The sequence below is a fragment of the Chinchilla lanigera genome, unplaced genomic scaffold (assembly GCF_000276665.1).
Source record: "Chinchilla lanigera isolate Chin_1 unplaced genomic scaffold, ChiLan1.0 scaffold00082, whole genome shotgun sequence".
NCBI classification, from domain to species: Eukaryota; Metazoa; Chordata; class Mammalia; order Rodentia; family Chinchillidae; genus Chinchilla; species Chinchilla lanigera.
In genome coordinates, this window is record NW_004955483.1 from 6,346,735 (window position 1) to 6,371,938 (window position 25,204).

The 25,204-nt window shown below is 40.8% G+C and overlaps 1 protein-coding gene across 1 annotated transcript in view; it reads left to right on the forward strand.

Moving 5' to 3' along the window:
• Mboat1 (membrane bound O-acyltransferase domain containing 1) overlaps positions 1–25,204 on the forward strand; it is a gene marked incomplete at its 5' end in the record, with an annotated part of 106,116 nt that overhangs the window by 73,006 nt on the left and 7,906 nt on the right. Inside the window, 7 exon segments of the mRNA XM_013503839.1 lie at positions 3,306–3,361; positions 5,717–5,771; positions 7,129–7,312; positions 8,627–8,819; positions 15,472–15,575; positions 18,404–18,468; positions 22,300–22,432. Coding sequence (XP_013359293.1) covers positions 3,306–3,361; positions 5,717–5,771; positions 7,129–7,312; positions 8,627–8,819; positions 15,472–15,575; positions 18,404–18,468; positions 22,300–22,432 — 790 coding nt within the window.

The following is a 25,204-nucleotide window of genomic DNA, read 5'->3' on the forward strand; positions in this document are numbered from 1 at the left end:
CTCTGGTACCGGGAACCGAACTCACGACCTTGCACTTGCCAGGAAAAATAGCCATCTTGAAACCAAGTCCTCAGCTAAGCACGGAATCTGCCAACACCTTGACCTCAACTTCCCAGCCTCTAGAAGTGTAAGAAATAAAATATCAGAACTAAATGTAAGCACCTAATTCATAGCATTTGGTTATGACAGCTTCAATGAACTTAGATAAACAAGAATAGAGAAGAACAATTGTTAAAGGTACGAGCCTAGGGCAGAAAATTAGGGAAATGGGTGTCATTTTATTTAACTTTTTGTTTGACATTTTTTGAGATATGGTCTCACTGTGTTTGCCAGACTGGCCTTGAACTCCTGGGCTCTGTTTCTGCCTTCTGAGTGGCTGGGACTACAGGCATGCACACTGTGTGTTGCCCAGTTTTTAAATGTTTTTACTATACCTTTGCTGAGATACAGTTCATATACCATACATCGTTTAAAGTGTACAATTGAGTGGATTTCAGGATATTCAGCAAATGAATTCATAGAGAACAACATCACAATTCATTGTACGTTTTCCTTACCCCTCAAAAGAAACCCAGATGTCCTCCTTCATTTCCTCCCATTTCCTACAGTTGTTGTTTTCCTATTCTTGAGATCCTTGAGATTTCATATAAATGGAATTGCACAGTTTGCTTTCGTCACTTAGCGTGATGTTCCAAGGTTCATCCACTTGTGTGATGTGTCAGTACATCTTCCTTTTTTGGCTGAGTAATGTTCTGTTGTGTGGACATACCACATTTTATTTATCTATTCATGAGTTGATAGATGTTTGGATTATTTCTTGGGGCCATTAGTAATGTTGCTGTGAACATGCATGTGCATGTTTTGTGTAAACACATTTTATTTCTCATGGGTATATACCTAGTTGTGTAGTTGCTGGGTCGCAAGGTAACTCTACGTTTAACCTTTTTAGAAGCCGCTACACTGTTTCTCAAGCAGCCAAACCATTAAATATCCTTGAAGACAGTAACACTCCAGTTTCTCCACCTCCCTGCCATACTTGTCACTGTTTACCTTTTAATTCTGTCTTATTTCTTGTGAAATGGTATCTCATTGTGGCTTTGGTTTGCATTTCTCTAATTACCATTGAGCATCCTTTCAATAAAAAGATGTCCACTGGCCATTTACTTACCCTTTTAGAGAAATATCCAGATTCTAGCCCCATTTTTAAACTGAGTTGTCTATTAAATTGTAATAGTTCTTTTATGTTCTAGTCACACATGTGATTTACAAATTTTTTTTGCCTTCTGTGAAGCATCATTTTACTATCTCAGTGGTGTATGTCCTTTGAGGCATTAAAATTATGTTTTAATGATATCATTTGATCTGTTGTTTTCTTTTCAGGCCTGTCCTTATGCCTAAGACAACAAGTACCTATTTTCCTAAAAGTTTTGTAGTTTTAGTCCATACATTTAGGTCTTTATCCATTTTTGAATCCATTTTTATATTCTTTTTATGTAGTCACCCAATTGCCCCATCATGATTCATCAAAAAGACTATTGCTATCTCAGTGAATTATCCTAGAATCCATTTTTTATATGGGTACCACCTCTGAGCTTTTATATTATGACTTTCATGAACTGAAGGTTGGTGTTTTGTCAATCAATGGTTTGTTGACAGGCAGCTGAATTTTATAAATGCATCTTTAGATATGTGTGCATGGAAGGATTGCCTTTGATGGAAAAAGCACATTAGAGCATATTCATATGAAGAAAGTAAAATAACTTGTGTCACTTAACATTGGAAGCGTGTTCTGAGAAATGTGTGATTATGAGATTTTGTCCTTGTGTGAACATCTTAGATTACTTACACAAAGTTAGGTGTTACAGCCTTCTACATTTCTAGTCTATAAGATTGTTATTAGGCTACAGATCTGTACAGCAGGCTACTGTACTGATTGCTGTGGGCAGTTGTAACCCAGTGGTAGGTATTTGTGTATTTAAGCATTTCTAAGCAGGTTTCTTTACAAGAGCATCACCACAAACATGTGAGTAATATATCACAGTGTGACATTATGATGGCTGCAGTGTCTCCTGGTGACAGGGATTGCTCAGCTCCATATTAGTCTTATGGAGCCACTGTTATATATGTGGTCATTGACTGAAGCATCTTTATATAGTACATGACTGTATGTACCAGGATGGGATTAAAAACTATCATAAATGTTTAAAGTTGCTGTGAAAGACATAAGACGTATTGCTAGTAACACATTCACAATGGGGCTGTGATTTGTATGTTTTACTGCCGGGTGGCTGTGACCCTTCAGTGGTATAGGTATGACTATTCTATGGTGTGGTGCAGGACAGTTGTATGTGCTACTGGTGGTTCATACAGTGGGAATGTGTTAACCCCCCCAGTACTCCCACTTGCTTCACACACACATCATTCTTGCCACTTTTGGAAGCAGTTCTGGAAATCCTCTTTTGTGAGTGTCTGGAGTGGCACTGTCACTGTTTACCTTGTATGGTCATTTTGACTTTGGGAAAGAGCCAAAGTCACATGGTGGCAGAACCGGTGAATAAAGTGAATGAGGCCACACTGTGCTGTTTTTTACAAGTCTGCCTTTCCATTGGACGGCACTCAGCAGCAGCTTTCACTGCATGTTGGATCCTATTTTGTAAAGACACTCATGAAAAAGGACTTCCAGAGCTGCTTCAGAAATTGACAAGAATGATGGGACAAGTGTATTTGAGGTGGGGGGCAGTTAATGGCTGTGTATCTTTTAATTAAATAAAGTAAAAAATAATTTAAGCACTCATTGTAGTTTTTTTAATCACTGTGTGTGTGTGTGTGTGCGTGTGTGTACGCGCATGCACATGTGTTTGTCTATTGGTCTGTCTCTCCCCTAACCTCCAGGTGGAACAAGGGCACTGGCTTAGTATCTCCCAGACTAGTACTTCTCACACTGTACTGTGCCTTTGATTTCCCTCACGATCTTGTTAAACAGACCCTAGTTTTCTGTCTGAATTGGGGTCTGAATGACTGCGTCTCTTCATGTGATGCTGTGGTGCTGTTGCTAGTACAGTTCTGATCCTGCGGCACCACGGCATAGGGGGGACTGTCCAGTGTGATCTGAGTGTTCAGCGTTGCTGTATCTATTTACTTAAAATGACTTGGAGGGGAAATAAAAACTTGAATATTTTTAATTCAGTGTTTTTGTACTTTGCTTAATAAACTTCAGAGAAAAAACACCATGCAAAAAATAGAGTAAAAGTTCTTTTTTATGAAATTATTTTTTGCCAGTCTTGATTTTCCTGTTTTTCTTCTAGGCCTCTGATGATTGTCACCCAGAAGATCACCACCTTGGCCTTCCAAGTTCATGATGGTGAGAAAGGCAACCCTCCTTTCGGTTCTCAGAGTGAGCCTGACGTAAAGGGCTGTCCTTTTCCTGTAAATATGCAGTCCGAAGTGTGGACAAGTGCACACAGATCCTGTTCTATCTTCTCTAGAGCTTCTAGACTTCTTTAATCGTAGCCTTTTACTTTCCCAGTGAATACCCGCTACTTCTCATGTGAATCTGTCTTCTGTGTTTGCTCCAAGAACAGTGGGTTTTCTATTTATTTTCATAATGTTTTAAAGTTAATTTGTGACACTTTCTGACCTTCTTTTCCAAATCTGTTAAGAAATGGCCTTTTTACTTTGGTTTAATCTCTGAAAAGCTTACAAGGTAATAAAAAATGAAATAGCGTTGGCTGCTTAATCATTTTTTAATGCTAGTGTTTTGGCTTGGAAAATCATATAATGAGATTAGCCTGACCCTATGAAAAGCTGGGGTGAGGAAGAATCTTCTGTTTATATAAAACTGAACATTTTTTTCCCCACTCATGCACTCTCTAGAAACGGCCAGAACACGTCATTTACACTGTTAAAACTAAGCTCTTGGGGAGAGAAGATTATTTCAGCTGGGCAGAAGATTTCAATATGGGTTTAAGAGATGCCAGGTGCAATTAGTAAAAGTATGTTCTGTGGAGTTGTACTGCTCTGGAAAGGGCTTCTGACTATTGAAATTTCTTTGTATGTGCACAGGTTGAGAAGGTTTATCTCTGATAGCTAGTTTTCTGGTTTCTACTTAAAACTTGGGAGCTGGTTAAATTTCATTTGACCCAGGGTGTCCCTACTTCATCCTTCCTTGGTGCTTCAGTCATTCTCTAGAGAACTGTGTAATTTTATACCAAGGGTGGAGTCTTTCTAGGGCAACTAACCATCCTGGTTTGCTGAGTACTGGGAGGTTTCACAGGATGTAAAGTTTTCAAGTGCCATTGTCCAAGAATCCAAGGTGGAAGCTGAGTTGTTTATACTGAAACTGTACTTGACAGTGGCTGTAGATTAACATTAGCAAAATAAACCAATAGCTACAATTGATTTACTCCCTAACATTGCCAGATATGTACTATTTGTTGAGACCTTCAGCCTCCCAAGTAGCTGGGGTTACAAGCATGTTCAACCTTATCCTGTTTATTTTTTATTTTTGTCCTTTTGAGACAGGGTCTCCCTATGCAGTTCAGGCTGGCCTTGAGCTCACTTTGTAGCCCAGGCTGGTCTCGAATTCACAATGATCCTTCTGCCTCAGCCTCCCGAGTGCTGGGATTACAGGTGTGCGCCACCACGCCCGGCAACCTTATCCTGTTCAAATAATCTGTTCTCTTTTGACAGTATTGGGAATTGAACCCAAGCCTTATTGAGCTACATCCCAATTTATTTTTTTAATTTTGAGATAGGACCTTGATAAATTCCTGAATTGCTCAGACTGGGCTCCAACTGTCAGTCCTTTTGCCTTAGACTCCCAGAGTATTGGGATTACAGCGATGTTCCACCATGCCCTGCTAAATTTTGCTTTTTAAGGTATTCTTAGTTTACTATATTTTCTGGAACATCCTTTAGATGGAGCAACGTGTTTATTTGCCTTTTTCTATTTTTCCTGTGTGTGGGAGGAACAGGGAGATGCGGGAAGCACCCGCCTTCTCTTAGGCACGTCTTGAATTGCTTTCCTAGTTGGTGACTGTAATCCATCGTCATTAACTGGGTTGGCTTATAATGCTTGTAAGACAATGTTTTGATTTTTTTGACTCCAGATTAACAAGTAAATTTTATAGGAAGTGCATATGTGATTTGGTTGGGAGTTTGTCTGTTGTGGATGGATTTGAAGAAGAAAAAAAATCTGATAATTCCTTTGTCCTTTTCCTGCACGCAGGGTAAAATTTTTCTTGTTGTTTGGAAGATGCAAGTCCCTATTTTCTCCCCGTTATATCCTACCCCAAGCTCCCTTTTCTGCTGTGGTAATGAAATCATAGAGTGGTAAGGGGAGGATGTGGGGAAGGTCCATGTCGTGTTATGCACGTTAAATAGAAGGAACCTTTGAACGGAGCCCCCCTTTTCCTAGAAACCTGTACAGCATGCACGTTTGTGACTTCCGGGTAGCACTTTGATCCAGGCCCTCCTTAGCTCCTGATTCACGGGATGAAAGCTAGGGCCTTGTGAATGCTAAGCACGCACTCTACCTCTGAGCCATGTCCCAGACCCCCATAGGGCATTTTAAAAAAATGAAAAGCAGGGATTCTTTATGATTTACGAAGCAATAATAATTTGCCTCCCAAATGAATTCAGTAAGACTCTTCTAGGATTGTTTACTTGACTTCCAACATCTTATTTATAATTTTTTTTTTTTTTTTGTATTTCGTAGGACTAGGTCGAAAGGCTGAAGACCTCTCTGGTGAGCAGCACCAACTTGCTGTGAAGTGAGTTTATGACATACCTCAGCCCTCTGTCTATCAGTGCCTGGAGATTTTCCCTCATTTTTGTAGTTGCTCTAGGTTAATCCCATTATTTGGATATGATATTATGTATTTAATGAATGTGTTATTGATAGATTCTTGGACTGTTTTCCAGTCTTTGGCTTTGACAGATGGTAAGTGATGGATAACGTTGTGCATGAGTCATTTTAAGTGTGTTTGTGTCTAGCTTCTAGGTTCCCAGAAGCTGCGTTGTTAGGGCAAGGAGTAAATGGATCTAAAACTTCGTTAGTTCTACAAGATTCTCCTTCATCAGAGTTGTTTAGTCTACTCCGGAATTATTTTTATTGAGTGTGTGTCTGGGGCTCTTAGGAAACAGCGGATTTTTAATGCGTGTCAGTGTGTCCAGAGGCTGAAGCCTGGGAAAAGACAGGAAGCATGTTAGGAGAAATAAATGAGGCGGGGGAAGAAGGAGGTGGGCACTGGCCAGGGTTGATGTGCACTAGGAAGGAGGGCCGGTGTTAGAGAGGAAGGAAGGGCAGGTGTCTTAAGGTAGGAGAGAATAACACTGCCTGGGAATGAAAGGGGCCTTGAGCCGCATGTTAGGGAGGGTGGTGCGGCCCTGGCTGGGGATTCCTGCAGGAGAAGATCACGGGGCAACTGGGATAAGTAAGTACTGCCCCAGATGCTTCCTTCATTAAGGAAGCAAAGCATTATGGGGCGTAAGCCGTGGGGGGCATAATCCCAGGGGCTGGTTTCCCACAGTTCTGTCCTGCTGCACCAGGCTCCCAGCTGCCGCTCCCTTCTTGCAGGAGCTTTTCCCCTCACCGCCCTGGTATCTTGTTCAGGCCCTCGTGCCTGGATGACAAGGTGGACAAGGGACTGCTGTGGGGCTGTGGCCTCTTCAAAGTGGAAACCGGATGCACTCATCCTTTGTTTCGTATTTATTTTGGCAGTCGGGAGGGAGTTTTCCCACTTCAAAGCATCTCGTTCAGCGAACAGTTCAGGTTTTCACTCTGCCTTACCTTTATTGCCTTCTTTAGGTGCGAATGACAGGCAAGAGAAAAGAGAAAGCATTTCCCAGCCCCAAATTAGCTTTTGCCCTACCCAGCCCCGAGCCTGTAGCGACATCACCACTAGAGGGCGCCACGCAGCCCTCGGTCTTCTCCGACCACCTGCTTCCTTAATTTTTCCTTTCAACAAGAGTCTGCAGGTGATTTTTCTAGAACACAGACAAAGGAAGGTCTTATCACACATAGTAATCCACCAAGATAACTATTGTGTATATGATTCAATTACTTGTGTATTCTGAAGAAAAATCAAAGGTTGAAAAGTTTTCAACTTTTAAATTTTATTTTCACAGAGTGAAGCCTTCTTTTTTGGAATATTTAAGCTACCTTCTCAATTTCATGAGCGTCATTGCTGGTCCTTGTAACAACTTCAAGGACTACGTGGCCTTCATCGAAGGGAGACACATACACATGAAGTTGCTGGGCGTGAACTGGAAACACAAAGGTTTCCACAGCTTGCCGGAGCCTTCTCCAAATGTAAGTGTTTAGTGCCAAGTGTTCCCTCAGAGGGCCAGAGAGGAGAGCTTTTGCTGCCAGACCTAACTCTCCCTAATAATTGTTCTGATTAAAAAACCAGAGTGGAAAAAAGAGAAAAGAAAAAAGAAGAAGAAGGAGAAGAAGATGAAAGCTTAGAGAGTAACTCCCCCTCTCCCACTTTTTAAGCATTTGCTTAAAATACCAGTATTGGCATTTCTTCGCAGTACAAAATTTTTGTGTGTTAGCACTCTTAGCTGGGAGCCAGGAACTGTCTCCAGTACCTTGTAAATATTCATTCACTTAAGCCTCCATTCGCCCTCTGAGGAGGGGATGTTGTAATGCCATATTACAACTAAAAGTCTTTTTTTCCGAAGGTGAAAGTTACAGATCTGTAGAATGACATTTCCTGGAATGTTACAGAAACTGAGCCAAATCACTGTGTCCAGAGGAGTGTAAAAGCTGAGCACCTCTTAACCCCAGAACAGACACTGTGTGAACCATCCTAGAAGGCGAAAGCTTTGCACTCCCCGGCTCAGGTGTTCGGTCACGTGATGGCTCGGGTGTTCAGTAACATGCGCAGAGCTCCTGGTACCTGAGCCTCTGTTCTCTTGGCTCCTGATTCAAGCCATTTCCTGGGCTCTGCTGGCTGTAGACGTGGAAGACAAACTGTTATTTCTTCCTGGTGCAAAATTGCCAACCTGTAATGTTAGCCCCCTCTCTTATATTTTAGGTAATGAAGTCACTTACCTTTTGTATTACCTGATACCACAGCTTCAAGCAGGAGAGGTTTCATTCAGCTCACGGGCTCAGAAGGTTCAGTCCAAGGCTGGCTAACTGCAAGTCAGAAACGTGGAGGAAGGGAATGACAGCAAGCTGGCTGAGAAGCAGAGCGGGGGAACAGTTTTAGAGAGGGATGGGAGAGGGACCAGAGAGAGTACCAGATAGAATACCTTCGAGACTCACCTGGACACATGCCTCAGAGCATGCTTTACTAATCTGCTAGTGTTTCTTAGTTTGGTGAGCTTGACTTGCCAAGGGTAACAGTCGCACCTTTTGTGGGTAGCGTATGCTGAAAGACATTTTCCTCCAGTCTGTATACATTTAGTCTCAAGTGTATATTCTGCATCTAAATACACCCCTCTAATCGTCATCATCAGTTTTGTGTCAGGAGGAAGAATACCTGTTGCTCCTCCTTCCCGGAATAACACCGTAACTGCTGTTGGAGCGACAACGTTCTTAACGTGCCCAGCCCCAAATCATTGTCCTCATCACTGAGCCTTCTGAGTGGTCACACTGATTATCTTCCATTTCCAGAGAGCTGTGATACAGAAGTTGTGCGTCACCTCGCTGTCTCTCCTTTTGTTTTTGACACTCACAAAGACATTCCCCATCACCTGCCTCGCCGATGACTGGTTTGTCCATAAAGCAGACTTTCTGACTCGGCTCTTGTACTTGTATGTGGTCATGCAAGCCACAAAGCCCAAGTATTATTTCGCATGGACGTTAGGTAAGTTGGAGACAGCGGCCTTAAGTGAATGGGAAATAAGATGATATTCTCTGAGTGGTTTAGCAGGAACATTTTGGATCACTCAAAAAAAAATACTCCCATCCATAGTGGGGACAGCTGAGCCAGTCTCATTTTATACTTTCCGAAATAACCTTCTTCTCTTTCACCCTCCACAAACTCAGTTCGCTATGATAAGGGGAAAACCAGGCCTAGCAGTGGTTTCAACCCAGTAACATCAACAGTTGCAGACCATGAAGCTTCCGCTTATACCAAACTTGGCCATTGAGTGCAGTGGAAAGGTAGGCGAAAATTCCAGAATGATCAGGCTTCCTTGTAATTTTTCCGTGTTGTATGTAATATAGGGTGCACACTGAGTTTATTTTAAATGCTAATTGAAGTCATACTTTAAGAAAATGTCGGTTAAGCTTTGCATTTTAGAAAGAAGCTGACATGAAGTTCTTTTCATTTTTTAACATAGAAAGTTCAACTTCATTTGGCTTAGCACCTTTTTTTTTTTTTCCCTGTGGGGCAACTTGGTCAATATTAAGCTTTTATCTCTTTCTTGTTGAACAGTTTTAGACTGGAGTTTCTTTTAAAGCTTTCTAAAGTGAACAATAAACCTCTCTGTGTATGTACTGTGGGTGGTAGAGTTTTTTGATAAGGCATAGCAGCTGTGTCTATTTCACTTTGGGGTCTTTTTGAGGATGAAAGTTTAACATCTCAGCTGGTGCTGGGTGTCTAGTTACTTTTCTCATTGCTGAGACAAGCTGCCCAATGCCCAAAGTTAAGGGAGGAAGGATTTATTTAGTTCACAGTTTGTGGAGGTTTCAGTCCATAATCTTCTGGCTCCAAGGCGGGATAGCTTGGTAGTTCATGGTGGGCAGTTCATGGTGGGTGTGCACCCTATATTACATACAACACGGAAAAATTACAAGGAAGCCTGATCATTCTGGAATTTTCGCCTACCTTTCCACTGCACTCAATGGCCAAGTTTGGTATAAGCGGAAGCTTCATGCAAAGGAACAAAGGAACAAGGGGAAGACAAGCCTCTTTCTGTCACTTATATTGTACCCAGGCTACTGGGATTAGGGTGGTGCCAGTCCAATCACTGGGCTGATTTAGTGATCACTCGTCCTTAATCCTAGCACCCTCTATCCTAGCATTGCACCGTGAATCAGTCACACACTCTGGATTCAGCCTCCTCTGAAAAAGCCCCACTTGTGACCGCATGAGGCTTTGGGGGACATCTAGACATAAACCACAAGAAGTAGTGACTTGGCTTCTTAAATCAAATGGATTGTGAAACTCTCTTCTTAATGTTTAGCCAATATCTTATCAATGGGGGACTGGCACTTCACTGATGCTGTTCTTCTTTTAGCTCATGCTTCAGGTTTTAAGCTACAAATAAAACTTACAGGTACCAAATTACTGTTTTGATTATTACTGTACTATAATAAACTGTATGTAACAAAACATGTGTTTTAAACCATCTGAATATGTATAATTCTATGGCATTAATTTACTTATAATCCCATACCATCACCCCATACAGAAACTCTATATCCATTAGATGATAATTTCCCATCCCTCCCCTGGGACAGATTTTTTTTTTTATTTTTTGTTTGTTTTTTGAGATGGGGTTTTGCTGTGTGGCTCAGGCTAGCTTTGAAATCATTCTGTAGCCCAGGCTGGCCTTGAATTCAAGGTGATCCTCCTGCCTCAGCCCCAAGTGCTGGGATTACAGATATGTGCCATCATGCTTGGCTTAGCCCAGGTTATTTTAAAGAGCCAGATCATTCATGCATAAGCTTAGTCTAATGCAATGTTTGGAAAACGTGTAGTCAGAAATTCCTGATTTAAGAGCTGGGAACGTAGCTCAGCGGCATAGCGCCTGCCTAGCAAAAAAAGAAAAGAAATTCTGACTTGGAGCTGTTCTAAAATTTGTAATGTGTGGCATCTTGATTGTGGTTACGTTCAATTTAACTCGAGGAGCTTTTGTTGAGTATCAGGAGTAGTACTAGTAGCTATGAGAAATACGGTACTATCACAATAAAAGACACATTGCTATTAATCCTTGCAAAATACTTCTCCTTGCTTTGAACACTTAACCCCTTGTTCTTACAATTTTTCTGAAGCAGTTCTGGGAATTTCTTAGGGAAATTTATTTGTACTATCCTGGCTGATTTGATGTCCTCAGTTGATTCAAAACATTTACTTGTCATGCTCATTTTGACTTTGGGGAGAAGCCGGAAGTTGTACAGTGGCAGATATCCACTGAATAAGGTGGATGAGGACTTACCATAATGTTTTTGTTGCATGGCATTCAGGAGCATCATTCACTGTATTTTTGACCATACCTTGTAAAGACATTCAAGAAAGAAGACTTCCAGAACTGCTTCAGAACTTGGCAAAAATGATGGGACAAGTATGTTCAGAGAGAGAGTATTTTGATGGGGATGGAGGGCAATGTATCTTTTACTGTAACACATTTTAAAAATTTAAACAAACACTGTATTTTTAAAATCAGTCCTTGTGGGAGGAATTCAAAGGTGGGTAAGACACCTACCCTGCCTCAAGATGGTGACACTTTATGGAAACACAGACACATGCAGTCACCAGGCAATTTGTGCCAAGAGCTGTCCCGTGGTGGGAATGCAGAGAAAGTGATAAATGTGCACTGCTTACTGAGGAAGGCTTGAAAGGTTTCCTTTGATCTTATTCTTCGTTCTGCTTTTGCTTTATTATTTAAAAGTCATCATTTCTTTTGTAGTGAGGCGTTACGTGTACTTATTATATCTACTATGATTGGAACCCTTCTTCGAACATGGCATATTTTCTATGTGAAATAGTTAATAGTTTTTCTAACCTGAGAGAGAGTGGTTTATTTGCATGTGCGTTCATATAGCGGAGAGGGAGAGGGAGAGGGAGAGGGAGAGGGAATGAGAATTAATCTCCCTCCTTTTACCACCTTTTCCTTCCTCACTTACCTTCCTTTTCTCTTCCTTTTCTCCTACCCTTCCTGTTCCTATATCTTGCATCCCAAGGCTTAAGGGCTGGCCTCTGGACTAAATCAGCTACTGATTAAGGAGGAAAGAAAGGCCATTCCGTGGCCTCGTAGGGAAAATCAGACATGAGGTGGGTTGTGGGATTTTGCTCGCGGGCCTGGGTGGGGGTGGTGACAAGAACGGGGGTGCCTGCATCATTCTGCCCCATTGAGTGGCTCCCCAGATGTTTGCAGTGATCAGGCGACCCTTTCTGTGTGGCCTGAACTCGTTTTCTTTTCCAACCCCTGCACTCTTTTCTTTATTTTCTTTTAGTTGCTTCAGTAGAAATGCTTCATTAATTTGCAGAGCCTCAATTGGAAGTTTGTTACAGTTTAGATTGCCTGGGCTGGTCTGAAATTAACCTTTGTATTATTTATGAATAAAGAAGCAATGAATAGTATATCAGGGAATATTTAAAGTGCTTAACCAAGTAATTGTTTTATCCCGCTCTTTAAAACACCATTTACATATAATTGATGTAGTAATTACATATGATTATAAATTTAATCCTTAAAGTTGGTCTGCGATGTATCTCAGCCGAGCCATACCCCATTAGCCTATCCTAGATACTGTTTATATTAAAATAATATAACTATTTTCTTTGGATTTAGAATCTAATTCTGGTTATTTCCCTGCTGCTAATTGGTACTAATTAGAGAGATGCAACTGTAGCCCAGGCTGTGTTCTAAGGGTCACAAATTGCAACGCATGGGTATCCAGAATTTATCTATAATAACAGGTTAGACTCACCCACGAGGCAAGGAAGTTTGGACTAGGAACTTGGAACCGCTTAATGGCTCTGGACAAAAACAAACTGAGAGTTCCAGGGCTGTGTGAAGGGTTTAATTGTCCTGAGAGTCAGTACTTAAGGTCATTCGTTCTTTGTCTTTCAGCATGGCTAACAGGTGGTGGAATCAGAGTTCTAGTATTCCAATTCTGGCATTGTTTACCACCTGCCTACTCTTTTTTTTTTTGGTTTTTCTCCGGTACCGGGAACCGAACTCACGACCTTGCGCTTGCCAGGCAGGCGCTATTGCCGCTGAGCTAAATCCCCAGCCCCCACCTGCCTACTCTTAATGTTTACCTGACATCTCTAACCACGGTTCCCCTTATAGGCTGATTAAGGTTGGCAATGATAATAATAATAATGATAATAATAATTAATAATGATAATAATAATGAGGGTAGAAGCCAACATTTCTTGAGTGTCACCTGGATTCAGGCTCTGTGCTGAGCACTTTTAACCCTTCCAACAGCCCTTTCAACAGATGCTCCTCCCAGCACTGGGGATTGTATCAGGGCCTTTGCACGGAACTCCAGCTCCTGTTTTTTTTTTTTTTTAATTTTAAGATGGGATCTTGCTAAATGCCAAGTTGCCCAGGCTGGGCTCAGACATGCAGTCCTCTTGTTCAGTTGTAGGGTTACAGGTGTGCCCAACATGCCTGGCTCAAACAGGTGCTATTATTGTATTCCCTTTATACTTAGGGAATAGGTTTCTAGGAGTTAGACGAATCCCGCGAACATACATGTAGCACGCCGCGGAGCACACCCTTGGTACCCTCTTAACACCGTGCGGTGATCAAACGAGAAATGCCTGTAGGGTGTTGAGTCCTGGAGAGAGGGTGAGCACTGGAACACACACACACACACACACACACACACACACACACACACATACGGAGTTACTACTGTTCAGAATTTTAGTTCTGACCAGGTGGGCCAGAAATGAAATTGGAGGTGGAAGCATGAACCCAGGGCTTGTGAAGATGCTGGCCCAGCCTCGGGCCATTCAGTTCTCCTTTGAGTTGTCCACATGGATCTCTGAGGCTCTTCTTCTCCCACCTCACTTATCTCTGTAATTCACAAATGTGTTCCATGCGCATAAAACCATTAGGTTCCTTCGGAGACACACATATGCTCACTTTGCTTTTCTTTTTCTTCACTACTGAGTTTCCCTTCAGTTGGCTTGGGAGGATGAGACAGAAGGACTTTTCTTCCTTTCTTATTATTATCCCTCCTCCTCCCCTCTCCCTCTTCCCTTTCCCTCCTCCTTCTTCCTCTTTCTCTTCTTCTTCTTGTTTTTTGAGTCAGGGTCTCACTTTGTTGTCCAGGCTGGCCGTAAATTCACTGTGTGGCCCAGGGTGGCCTTGAACTCGCAGTGATCCTCCTGCCTCAGCCTCCCAAGTGCTGGGATTACAGGCGTGCACCACCCTGCCTGGCTCATCCTTTAGTCTTAAACGAAACCAGATCACTGTACAGGGAGGCCAAGCCTGAGATAAGCAACCTTCAGTGATCAACCATGCCAACAATAAGTCAGACAAACATAGCATGAGGTTTTCATTCTTACTTTGTTTTGTTGTCTTTGTAGTGTTGGGGCTGGAACCTAGGAGGCAGGTGCTTCGAACTGTTTTACCTTTTTGCTTAGCTTCCCCGGTTCTCATTTAGTCTCTCATTTTTTGCGCTCTGCAAACCGTTAGCACCTTTCTTCCTAGCAGGTGCTTGCTAACTGCTGTGGAATGAGTGAATAAAAAGCAAGGTCATGAATAACCAGCATGCACTGTGCCTCACTCTTAGCCCCAGAAGAGGTTATCACTTTAGAATCACTCTTTCTAAGGCAATCTTGACTGGGACTCACACTCTTACAGGAAGTACTTCTCTAAAAGCCTCCTTCAGGTCTTAAGTCTTTTCTGGACTGTGACTCAGTTAGTTTGATTGTTTCCTTTGGGAAAATATACCAACACACTTTGAAATAAAATAACGAAAAGAGAAAATCAACCTCCTGATCACCAGAAGTGCATTGGGTTCAGTACTTGGTTACAAGGACACTTCCTCGAGGAACTGGGCAGAGGTGAAATAGTCACCGGAACGGAGAGCGTGTGCCTGTACATTAGCGAAGCAGGTAAAGATTTTTGAAACAGAAGCATGCAGAGTGACCCCATGGGCTGGCCGGCTTTGAGCATTGTGTCCACGCGTGGCCCCCATTGCACCGGGCCCAATTCACAGCCCAGTTCTGTTCCTTGTTTGGAGTTTTTAAACTATTCTCAACTGCATCTGGGCAGCTCTGGTGTCCTGCTGGCAACTCGTGTGACGTGTTCGGGATCCGCTCAATTCTTCTTCCAGAGCTGCTCCTCCTCTTGCCTGAGTGTGCTTCTTAGTTAATGCCCTGCCATCTGCAGTGACAACTCTTGATTTTCTCTTGGGTCCTTTGTTTTTTTTCCAGGGGGCTTCTGAGCTGAGGTGTATTTTTGCCTCCTTCTCCCCTTATAAGAACTTGGTCACTAAAATCCTACTGTTTATCTTTTTGCTTAGCTTCTCCAGTTCTCATTTATTTTCATTTTTTGCATTCTACAAACATCTAGCACCTTTCCTTTTTAGCAGATGCCCACTAACTGCTATGGAATGAATGACTAAAAATCAAGATCATGAACAACCAAAATTGTTTTTCTGACTCACACTGATATCGGGTCCTTTAATTTAATTTAATTTGTTTATTTATTTTTTTCTGAGGAATGAGCATCTATCTGTCAGTATTGAAGAGCCTTGGTGACTTTTAAAGCAGCCGCGTGACTTTCGGTCCATATCCTAATATATTGTTTTGAAAACCACAGCTGATGCAGTCAATAATGCAGCTGGTTTCGGGTTCAGCGGAGTGGATAAAAGTGGGAATTTCTGTTGGGATCTGCTTTCTAACCTAAACATCTGGAAAATTGAGGTGAGTGTGTAATGCTTTTGAATCAGACTTCCACAGTGAATGCAGCAAACAGTTTGCTTTGAGTGTGGTCTGAGTTGCATTGTAGGAGTTGCTGCAGTTCTTCATGGGAACGCCTAAGGGATGAAAAGCTGCTGTCAGATACCCCGGACCTTGCAGCCTCCTGGTCATCTTGCATCTTAGAATTTTGTTCTTTAAGAACAAAACTTCCTACTTTCTTGACACCTTTAATCATTCAAGAATGACACCAAAAGTCTGAAGAAAGAGCCAGGAAAATCTTGTATTATTTATGTTCTTGCTTTTTCACCTTAGAGCCAATGTCATTTCCTTTTGTCCACCTTTATTTCAGTCAGGAACACAGACTGGAAGCCCTCTATTTGGATTTCAGAACTCCAAGAATTTTCTCTGGTTCCTTTAGAAACAGTTATAATCGATTTGCTTTTAAGAAAAATTGTTATGGACAGTTTTTTTCTTCAGGCTACTAGATCAGCGTGGTTTTTCTCTTTCCTTGTTTTTATTCTTGGACCATGATTCTCTGTATGTCATCACCATGAGACATGGTCTCTTTGGGCCACTTCCTTCTTGGTCTTTTGTGCTCTGCTAGCTCCATGTGGACAGGAACGCCAGGTCACAGAGTTTTCCCTTCTTTAAGCTAGAAGGGAAGAACACACAGAAGCTTTGGCTCTCTGGCCAGGTGACTCATCTTTGCTATTGGTTTGAGTTTTCCACCTCCCCAGGGCAGACAATGTCTTCGGAGAGTTTGGGGAGGAGCGAATAGAGCAGGAAGCAAAGGATGTGTGGAGACTGAGCACCTTTTGCCACAGGGTTTGGTGAAAACTAGGCCAAAAAGAGCTAAGGAGAAACTACCTTCTGCCTGAGGCTTTTTGCGTTTGGACGTCTATGGAAAGGTGATCTGCCCTTACTTAACAAAATGTGGTGGGATTTATGGGTAGGATTACATTTCCTTTTCCTTCTCTACCTCCTTGCATTACCACGCAAGAAGAAAGAAGCAGGAGCACTGACACTGTTGTCTTTCCAAATCGTATCGTATGTTCAATTTAAATTCATAGTGCTGTCTGATGACTGAGGTTCATCACATTCAACAAATATGAATTATATCAACTGAGGGCCCACGATGAGCAAAACAGTCATTTTTGGATAGGTGTAGAGGATCTAGGCTCCCGTGGACAGAAGGCATTAGGAAATATGATGTGAACATGGTCAAAAGTCTGGAATTTATTCTGAATGAACAGTCGTGCTTTGCCCGTTGGTTGCCTTGTGAGAGGCAAGCATCAGCGTCCTGTCACAGAGAACCGTGTCTTAATGGACAAATTCCAGCCTTCAGAGTACCTCCCCCAATTTTTTAAAAAGCAGTATAGATCATCCACAAGAGTCTCTTCCCCATATAGATGATGTCAGAGAGTCGGGATATCTTAACTTTTCTTCCTATCCCCGCTACAATTCTTTTCACTCTCCAAAGACAGGGGGTACGGCTGGCTTCCCTGGAGCTCTGCGGGTGAATGTCTGTCAGAGGGGCTCCCCTTGACGCTGGCCGTCCGTCCACTAGTGTATCTTAGCTATGCACCAGAAGACAGACTTCGCCCACTCCAGGCAGGTGCTCAGGGTAAAGGGCTAAGTTATTAAGTTAGATATTTATTATAAGAAAAGCAGAAGGATAAAGGTAAGTTTTCATTTTATTTGATATAGGACAAGGAGCTCAAAAAATAAGGAAGTCTGATTTAGTTAAGGTAACTTGATGCTGTGGATATCGCATTTTATTAGCTGTAGGAACACAGATAAACAAAACTGTAGCTGGGCATGGAGGCGGCACGTGGCTGTAATCCCAGCACTCTAGAAGCTGAAGCGGGAGGCTTACTCTGAGTTTGAGCCTAGCGTGGGCTACATAGTGAGTTTAAAAGATTATCCCGAACTACATAGTATGACCTGTCTGAAAAAACAAACAAAAAGCCAAACTATTTAAGACTTTGAAATAAAAACTTACAATATAAAAATCTATCTTCCTCCCTCACCCTCTCTCTCCTCCTTCCCTTCCAGTCATGTTGCATGAGGCCAGTAGGGGGCCTATACAAGACTTTCTTATGGGTGAAGAATCTTAAAACAGAATACGCATTTCCCCTTTCTACTTTCTTTAGGAATTGTGGTCCTCATGTTTGCTTCACATTTTTTGCCACTTTGATAAAACTTTTGTTTTGGAATGAGAAAATCCATTTATTTTGGGATGTCTCTTCCTCAGTGGTTGATGGACTTAATCTTTGTGAGTTGGGTGATAGTTCTTTGTCTTCTTTTCTGTATTATTTCCCCTACATGCGTAAAATCTCTATCCCAGACACAGCATTTGAACCTGTGTAGCTATTTATAGAATTAACTGCATGAGCCTGACCTAGTTTGTGCGTGGCCACGTAGTGCAAAGATGACAAACATGTTTTAACTGTCTCTATAAAGACACTAAATTTCCACAATTGAACTTTTCCTGTGGTTTGTCTGCTTTTAGAGTATTTAGGTTTTTAAAAACTGGGAATGGAAGGGAAACCCACAGAAACACTCCCTCAGCTTTCCTATAATTTGAAAATAAATTTGGAGAGGAATTGGGATGTTCGTGAGCCAAGTTTTAGCTGCAAGGCAGATCTTATAAGTATTGGGAAATGTTACTGTGTGTATGGAACAGCTGATTTACTCTTTCCTGTCAGTAGTGACTTTTGAAATGCCACATCGAATCTGCCACCAAGAAGGTCTGGGGAGGACTTTCCATTCCTTGGGGTATTTTATTTTTTTAAAAAAGCTAATGATGGCTGTTATTTTCTTCTTTGCAGACTGCCACAAGTCTCAAGATATACTTAGAAAACTGGAATATTCAGACAGCAGCTTGGCTAAAATGGTAAGGAAAACAAAAACAACCGAGTTACTTATGGCCTTGGAACATGCTCGGATGAGATTCTTTTTTGGGGGCCGGGACAGGGAATTGAACTCACAACCTCACGTTTGCTAGATAGGCACTGTGCTGCTGAGCTATATCCCAGCCCCTCACAAGAGATTCTGAGTGAACATGTCATTACTGTGTACCTGTGTCACTTATTTTTCCTTCTGTCGAGTTCATGGGATGTCAGGAGTCTTTATCTCTGCTTTATAGATAAGGAGTATAGAACACAGAGAGGGTATGTAACTTCCCCAAAGTCACACAGCTCATGAGTGATAAACAGCAGCCCAAATGCTTTGTGTCCAGTAGGAGGCGCTTGGTCTCCATGCCAGGCCGCCTGCTACCTAGAGGAGTCATGTCACTGTCAGCTTGGACTCACTGAACATGCAGTGTTCATGTCTAGCATCGAAAGCTTTCTGGAGCTCCAGATGTGTGTGCTTCTTAAATTTGTTTTTTTTTTTTTTTTTTTTTTTATGTTTCTCTATCCTTTGGTTTCCTTCATGTTCCCGAATTAAAACCATCTCTTCTTAGGGAACTAACACTGTGCTATCCTCAAAGCCAGCGAACTGTATCTGGTGACTGTCCCATCATATTGGAGAGAAAGTATAAAAATCTTTAGCGTTAGGGCTGGTGATGTAGCTCAGCGGCACAGCGCCTGCACAGCGCCTGCCTGGCAAGCGCAAGGTCCTGAGTCTGATTCCTGGTACCAAAAAAAAGAAAAAACTTGAGCATTAAAGTGTATCTTAGCTATGCACCAGAAGACAGACTTCTGTTAGACTATGCACTGTTCAGAGGTCAGAACACTGGTTTAAAGGCAGAGGCACCGTGTAGGAATTGTCCCAAAGTATGTTTATGTGGTATTTTCTGAAAACTGATCTGAACATGTAGTTTTTGCATTTTGGTCTAAGAATCATTGCTTTTAGTTAATTTTACAAATAACTTTAACATAAACATCTTTTTCTTTATACCAAGTAACCCAAATGTATTAAGAGTCAGTCTCTAGTACAAGCTGTCTCAGATGACTAAATATACATGTGTGCACATAAAAAATGAAAACAATATCTCTAAAATGTTAGCAGTAAAATATTTCATTTATACAAAAATAAAGAGTAAGGAACAAATACACAATGTACCTACTTCTTATTTCAAAAAGAAGTATTGCACATAGGTTCTCATTTCTGTGTTTTTCTGCTCGGATATATTCTGTTACAGATTAGCAGCCATAATCCCTAGTTTGGGTGTGAGTCGGTTGCTTTTGGCAGTGTATACAGTGATGCATTGGTGATAACTGTTTGAATTTCTATCTTTTATTTGAGTCTTTGTTTAGTAAACAATGTGATAGGGGGCTGGGGATTTAGCTCAGCGGCAAAGCGCCTGCCTGGCAAGCACAAGGTCATGAGTTCAGTTCCCGGTACTGGAAAAAAAAAAAAAAAGTAAACAATGTGATAGATTCCTTAGGAGCCATTAGCTATTTTTTTATTTTAAAGAGAATAAAAGTAATGAAAGACATTAGAAATAATACAGAATTTCAAAAAACAAGATGATTTGAATTCAACAATGGTTATTATAATGCATATTGTTGTCTTCAAAGTAGTTGTTCAGATTACCAGATATAAGCATGCAAAATTGGTCAAAAAAATTAAGCATTAACTATTCCTTTCAATAAACCAATAGAAAGTAGTAGTACAATTATCTTAGCTATCTTGCGTGTGTATATATATGTATTTTCCCCCTTCATTTTTTTTTTCTCCTTTCTCTCATCCCAGTTGTTCTTTCCTTTTGAGCAGTTTCCTTCCCTTTCACAATATCTTTTGTTCCTTTCAGATTCTATTTACTCTTTTAGGTTCTTACATTAGGGAGACAATACAATGTTTACACATGCGGGTCTGACTTATTTCACTTATAAGTATGGTCTCTAGTTGCATCCATTTACCTATAAAAACCTCGAGTTTATCTTTCTTTATAGCTGAGTAATACTTCATTGTATAAAAATAATACCACATCTTTTTTATTTATCCCTCAGTTGATGGGTATTTGCGTTGTTTCCAAGATTGAGCTATTACAAATTGTGCTGCTATAGACATGGGTGCACATATATTGCTGTGGCATGATGTTTTCAGTTCTTCTGGAAAAATACCCAGAAGGGGAATAGCTGGGTTGAATGGGACCTCTAATCCTATTTTTTGAGGAATGTCCACCTAAAGAATTAAAAAAAAAATCAGGCCCTCAAAATTCAAAGACCCATTCCAAAAATGGGCATCTGAGATGAATACACACTTCTCAGATGAAGAAATACAAATGGCAAATAAATATATGAAAAAATGTTCAACATCATTAGTCATTCAAGAAATGCAAATTAAAACAACACTGAGATTCCATCTCACCCCAGAAAGAATGGCTGTCATCAAGAAATCAACCAATGACAAGTACTGGAGAGGCTGAAGGGAAAAACGAACCCTTTTCCACTGCTGGTAGGAGTCTAGGCTTGTACTACCACTGTGGAAATCATTGGCTATTTTTAGATAGAGTTTTTTTGGGGGGTGAATCCCTTATTAGTTTGTTTTAATAAAAAGCAGAGAGCCAAAGAACTCCAGGATATTTATTTGCAGACATTCTCTAGATCAACACATTAGAGGTTGAGCATCCCTTGTCTAACAGTCTGAAATCCAAATCTCCAAAATTGGAATCTTTTCAAACATTAACCTGATGTCACAAGTGGAAAATTTCACATCTGACCTCATGTGATAGGTCTCAATCAAACACACTAAAAATACCCTATAACATTACTTTCAAATTATATACCTTCTGTAAGGTGTACAATAAATGGGTGGATTTTGTATTTTACATTTAGGTCTTATCCCCAAGGTAACTCAGTATGTTTATGAGCATGTTCTAAAATCCAGAAAATATGCAAGAATATTGGGTAAGATATTCAAAACCTAATTACCCTTTAAGGCAGATTGCTGGACTGGAAGCTGACGGGCCCTGAACAGGTCGTGTTACTGGCACATTGACTGTGCTGGAGCCACTGTCAAGAAAGATGAAAGCACTAGCTGGAAATTTCCATTTCCATGGACCCTTATCACCATTCCAAAATGTTTAATACCAACGGCACTTACTTAAGTACCCCTGGTGGCTTAGACCATCGGTGGAATCAGCTTCTACACGGCTGGAGGTCTTGCTGTCATAGGCAAAAAGTGATCATTCAGATCTTCATCAAGTGTAGCATGGTGGGGTTCAGAGGTTAAAAATTTGTAACATTTTGAAACAAATGGGAAGCTATTCACTCCTGCTTAAATTTATTTATTCTACAAATATTTCAAGAACTCTACTCTATGCCAATCAATGCTGTAGGTACTGAGTTCTGCCATGATGAACAAGATTCCCTCCCCTGAGGAATTTCTATTTTAGTTAGAGGAAGTGTGTCAGAATCTGTATGCGAACAAGATGGATAACTGATTGCTCAAATTAAATGCATATTGTACATATTTATAGATAGAAACATACATTTGTAATATAAACATACATTATACATACATTTGTAACATTTTCTAAAAAGGCTGAGCCAGTTTTTTCTAAAAAGATTGCTTGTCTGCTAGTGCTAAGGAAATAAGAGCAATGCAGAGTTCTTGCAAAGGACTTTCTTTGAAAGTCCTTCAGGAGAGTTAGGCAGGCACCCCATCAGTAATAAGTCTGATGATCTCTGCGTGGTCTATTCCAAAAGGAAACAGAGGTAGTTGAAGTTCCTGGTGTGTTTTACCTGCAGCGTGTTGTTCTCTCCTCTCTTCACAGTGTTTGCTATGAGCGGGTTCCATGGTACCCTACGGTGCTAACCTTCATCCTGTCTGCTCTGTGGCATGGTGTCTACCCTGGGTACTATTTTACCTTCTTAACTGGAGTCCTTGTCACATTAGCAGCAAGAGCGGTAAGCTTTCTTTGGATGTAGGATCTTTTCTTTACCAGGCTGACGCCTATACGTCTATTATCTTTTAGGTCCTAGCAAGAATTGGGGGTGGGAGAGACAGTAGGAAGACTATTTTGAAAACTCAGACAATATGTGGAAGTCTTTCCCTTAGAGGCATATTTCAGTATGTAGGAACTTACACTATGAACATTGCAAAACTGATGAAATGTCTTATCTTCATGTTATTTACAGAAGGTATTTGTAAAATAAAATAAATTTTAGAAGGAATATCTACTACCTTAAGAAGTGAACATATTATTACAGGTTATGAATTCCCAATTGTAAATATGCACAGTTGACTAGTTGTAGGTGGTAATGACAAATAACGTTGGTTCCATAGGAGGAGTGTGTTTTGTCTATGCTATGCTTAATTTCTCATTTCGTTTTCTTAAATAATTCCCAAAGTCATGAGCAGTCAGTGAGATAGCAGCCATAGGAACTGTGTCTGCTGGAGACTGACTTAACCTCTTATGTTCTTCTGTCGGATCCAGTTTAGTTTGTATACAATGCTTTGTGAATTTCGTAACTTTGGTTCTTCAGGTTTTTTTTTTTTTTTGAAGAGCCTGTAGTTTGTCCTAGGTTTTCCCCTATAATTTGCTTATTATAAAGCAAGATAATAAAGAAATGAAAAATATGACTGTCTTCAAAGAAGATGCACATGTGTAGAAGTAATTGTAATTCGAAGTGCTTTTATTGTCAAATACATTTTTGTATTTGATTTAATTTCAATCTTTGATCATGATTGTGGCCTTATTTCAGATGCTAAGAGGTTTTGATGACATTTATTGAACTATATTTTCAATATGAATTTAGGAGCTCCAGAATAGCTATTGTCTCCTGCTTAAATTTATTTAGACTACAGATATTTCAAGAACTTTACCCTATGCCAATCGATGCTGTAGGTACTGGGTTACCACAATGAACAAGATTCTCTCCCCTGAGGAACTTCTATTTTAGTTAGAGGAAGTGTGTCAGAATGTGTATGTGAACAAGATGGATAACTGATTGCTATCTGTGCTGATTTAAACTTCTAAAATTAGGGCTGGGGATTTAGCTCAGCGGCAAAGTGCCTGCCTGGCAAGCGCAAGGTCATGAGTTTGGTTCCCGGTACCGGAGAAAAAACAAAAAAAAAACAAAAAAACCTTCTAAAATTAAATGCATATTGTACATATTTATACATAGAAGAGGGAAGACATTTTCTTTTCTCTCATTCATATACGTACTCAGATTATAAAAGAAAACTAAAGAACAGATGGCCTGCACGAACTATGAAATAAAGGTCAGAGTCTTCCTTGTTAATATATTCAGAATATTATTTCTTAAAATATCTTTAGGTCATGGTCTGAAACTAGCATAAAGGCTTTGGTTCATGTAGATCTTTTCTTTTGGAGAGCTTGAAAATCTTTTTAACAAGGAAGTTAAGTAGAGAGCAGAAAGGGGAGGGTTGATAGAACAAAGCTTCCATTTTTTTTTTAGAGGAATGAACTCAACAGTCATGAAGTCTTAGGTCCCTGGAAGTTATTTCATAAACTCTCACACCTGATGCCTGTATTGCTGATGGATGGACCCCTGGTCTCTGTCTGTAAGAACTCAAAGCTGAGACGAGGGGTCCATAGCTCACTAGGTAGCCCCGGACACAGAAACCTTTCCTACACTGGGGCTTAACCGTTGTCTAAGTTACTTTTCTCATTGCTAGTACGAAATATCTGATACCCACAAGTTAAACAAGGAAAGGTTTATTTCAGCTCATAGTCTGTAGAGGTTTCAGTCCATAGCTGGCTGGTTCCAAGGCAGGGAGGCATGGCCGAGGGGCATGGCAGAGGAGAAACAGCCCAAGGCAGAAACCAGGAAGCAGCAATAGTCTGCTTTTCCCCCTTTATTCCATCCAGTCTGAAAGCCATTGGTTGGTGTCACTCACACCCCATGGTGGGTATTTTACCTGCAGTAAATCCATCCAGCTACAAGCAGAACCATGCTATTCCAGGCAGTAATTCAGTTATCACACACCCTGCATCCATATTTACACACCCTGGATGCAGCCACCTCCAAAATGCACCACATATGAGCCCATGAGGCTTTGGAGGGGAACATCTAGATACAACTAGTAACAACTGCCTATCAGCCAGTCATTGTTTTCAGTATTGTTTTTGATTCTTAAATGTGGAAATAAGGTGTCTCTCTGGAGGCAAGTCTAGGCATGTGTGTCAGAAGACCTAAAAAGGAGTATACCCTTTGACTTACCATTTTCCATTTCAAACAATTTTCTCTTTACCTGAGACTCAATTTCTTTACCTGTAAAATGGTAATGTTAAATGGCAATGTCATGCTTACATGATAGATTCTTCATGTGTATAAAACATTGGCACAGGCTTGACGTACCATAAGCATACCAATGAATGTAGCTGCTTTTATTATTAGTAATAGTAATGTTATATTATCATTACCCAAAAGAAATAATTAGGAAGGAGAATAGAGATTTATTTACAAGGGTATGCATCACAGAATTGTTTATAAAGCAAAACAATGGGTGGGAAGATAAACTAACTTTTCCACAATTCACTTAAAATTATAATGGAGGTTAATATTTACTGACATGGAAAAAAGTTCACGATATATTGCTAAATGAAAGAACAGGCTAAAACGAATCCATTGGTGCCATTAGGAATGTAAATGTGGATACATACAAATAGAAGAAGCCATGAGGGCAGCGAGCCAAGTTTTTAAACAATGCTT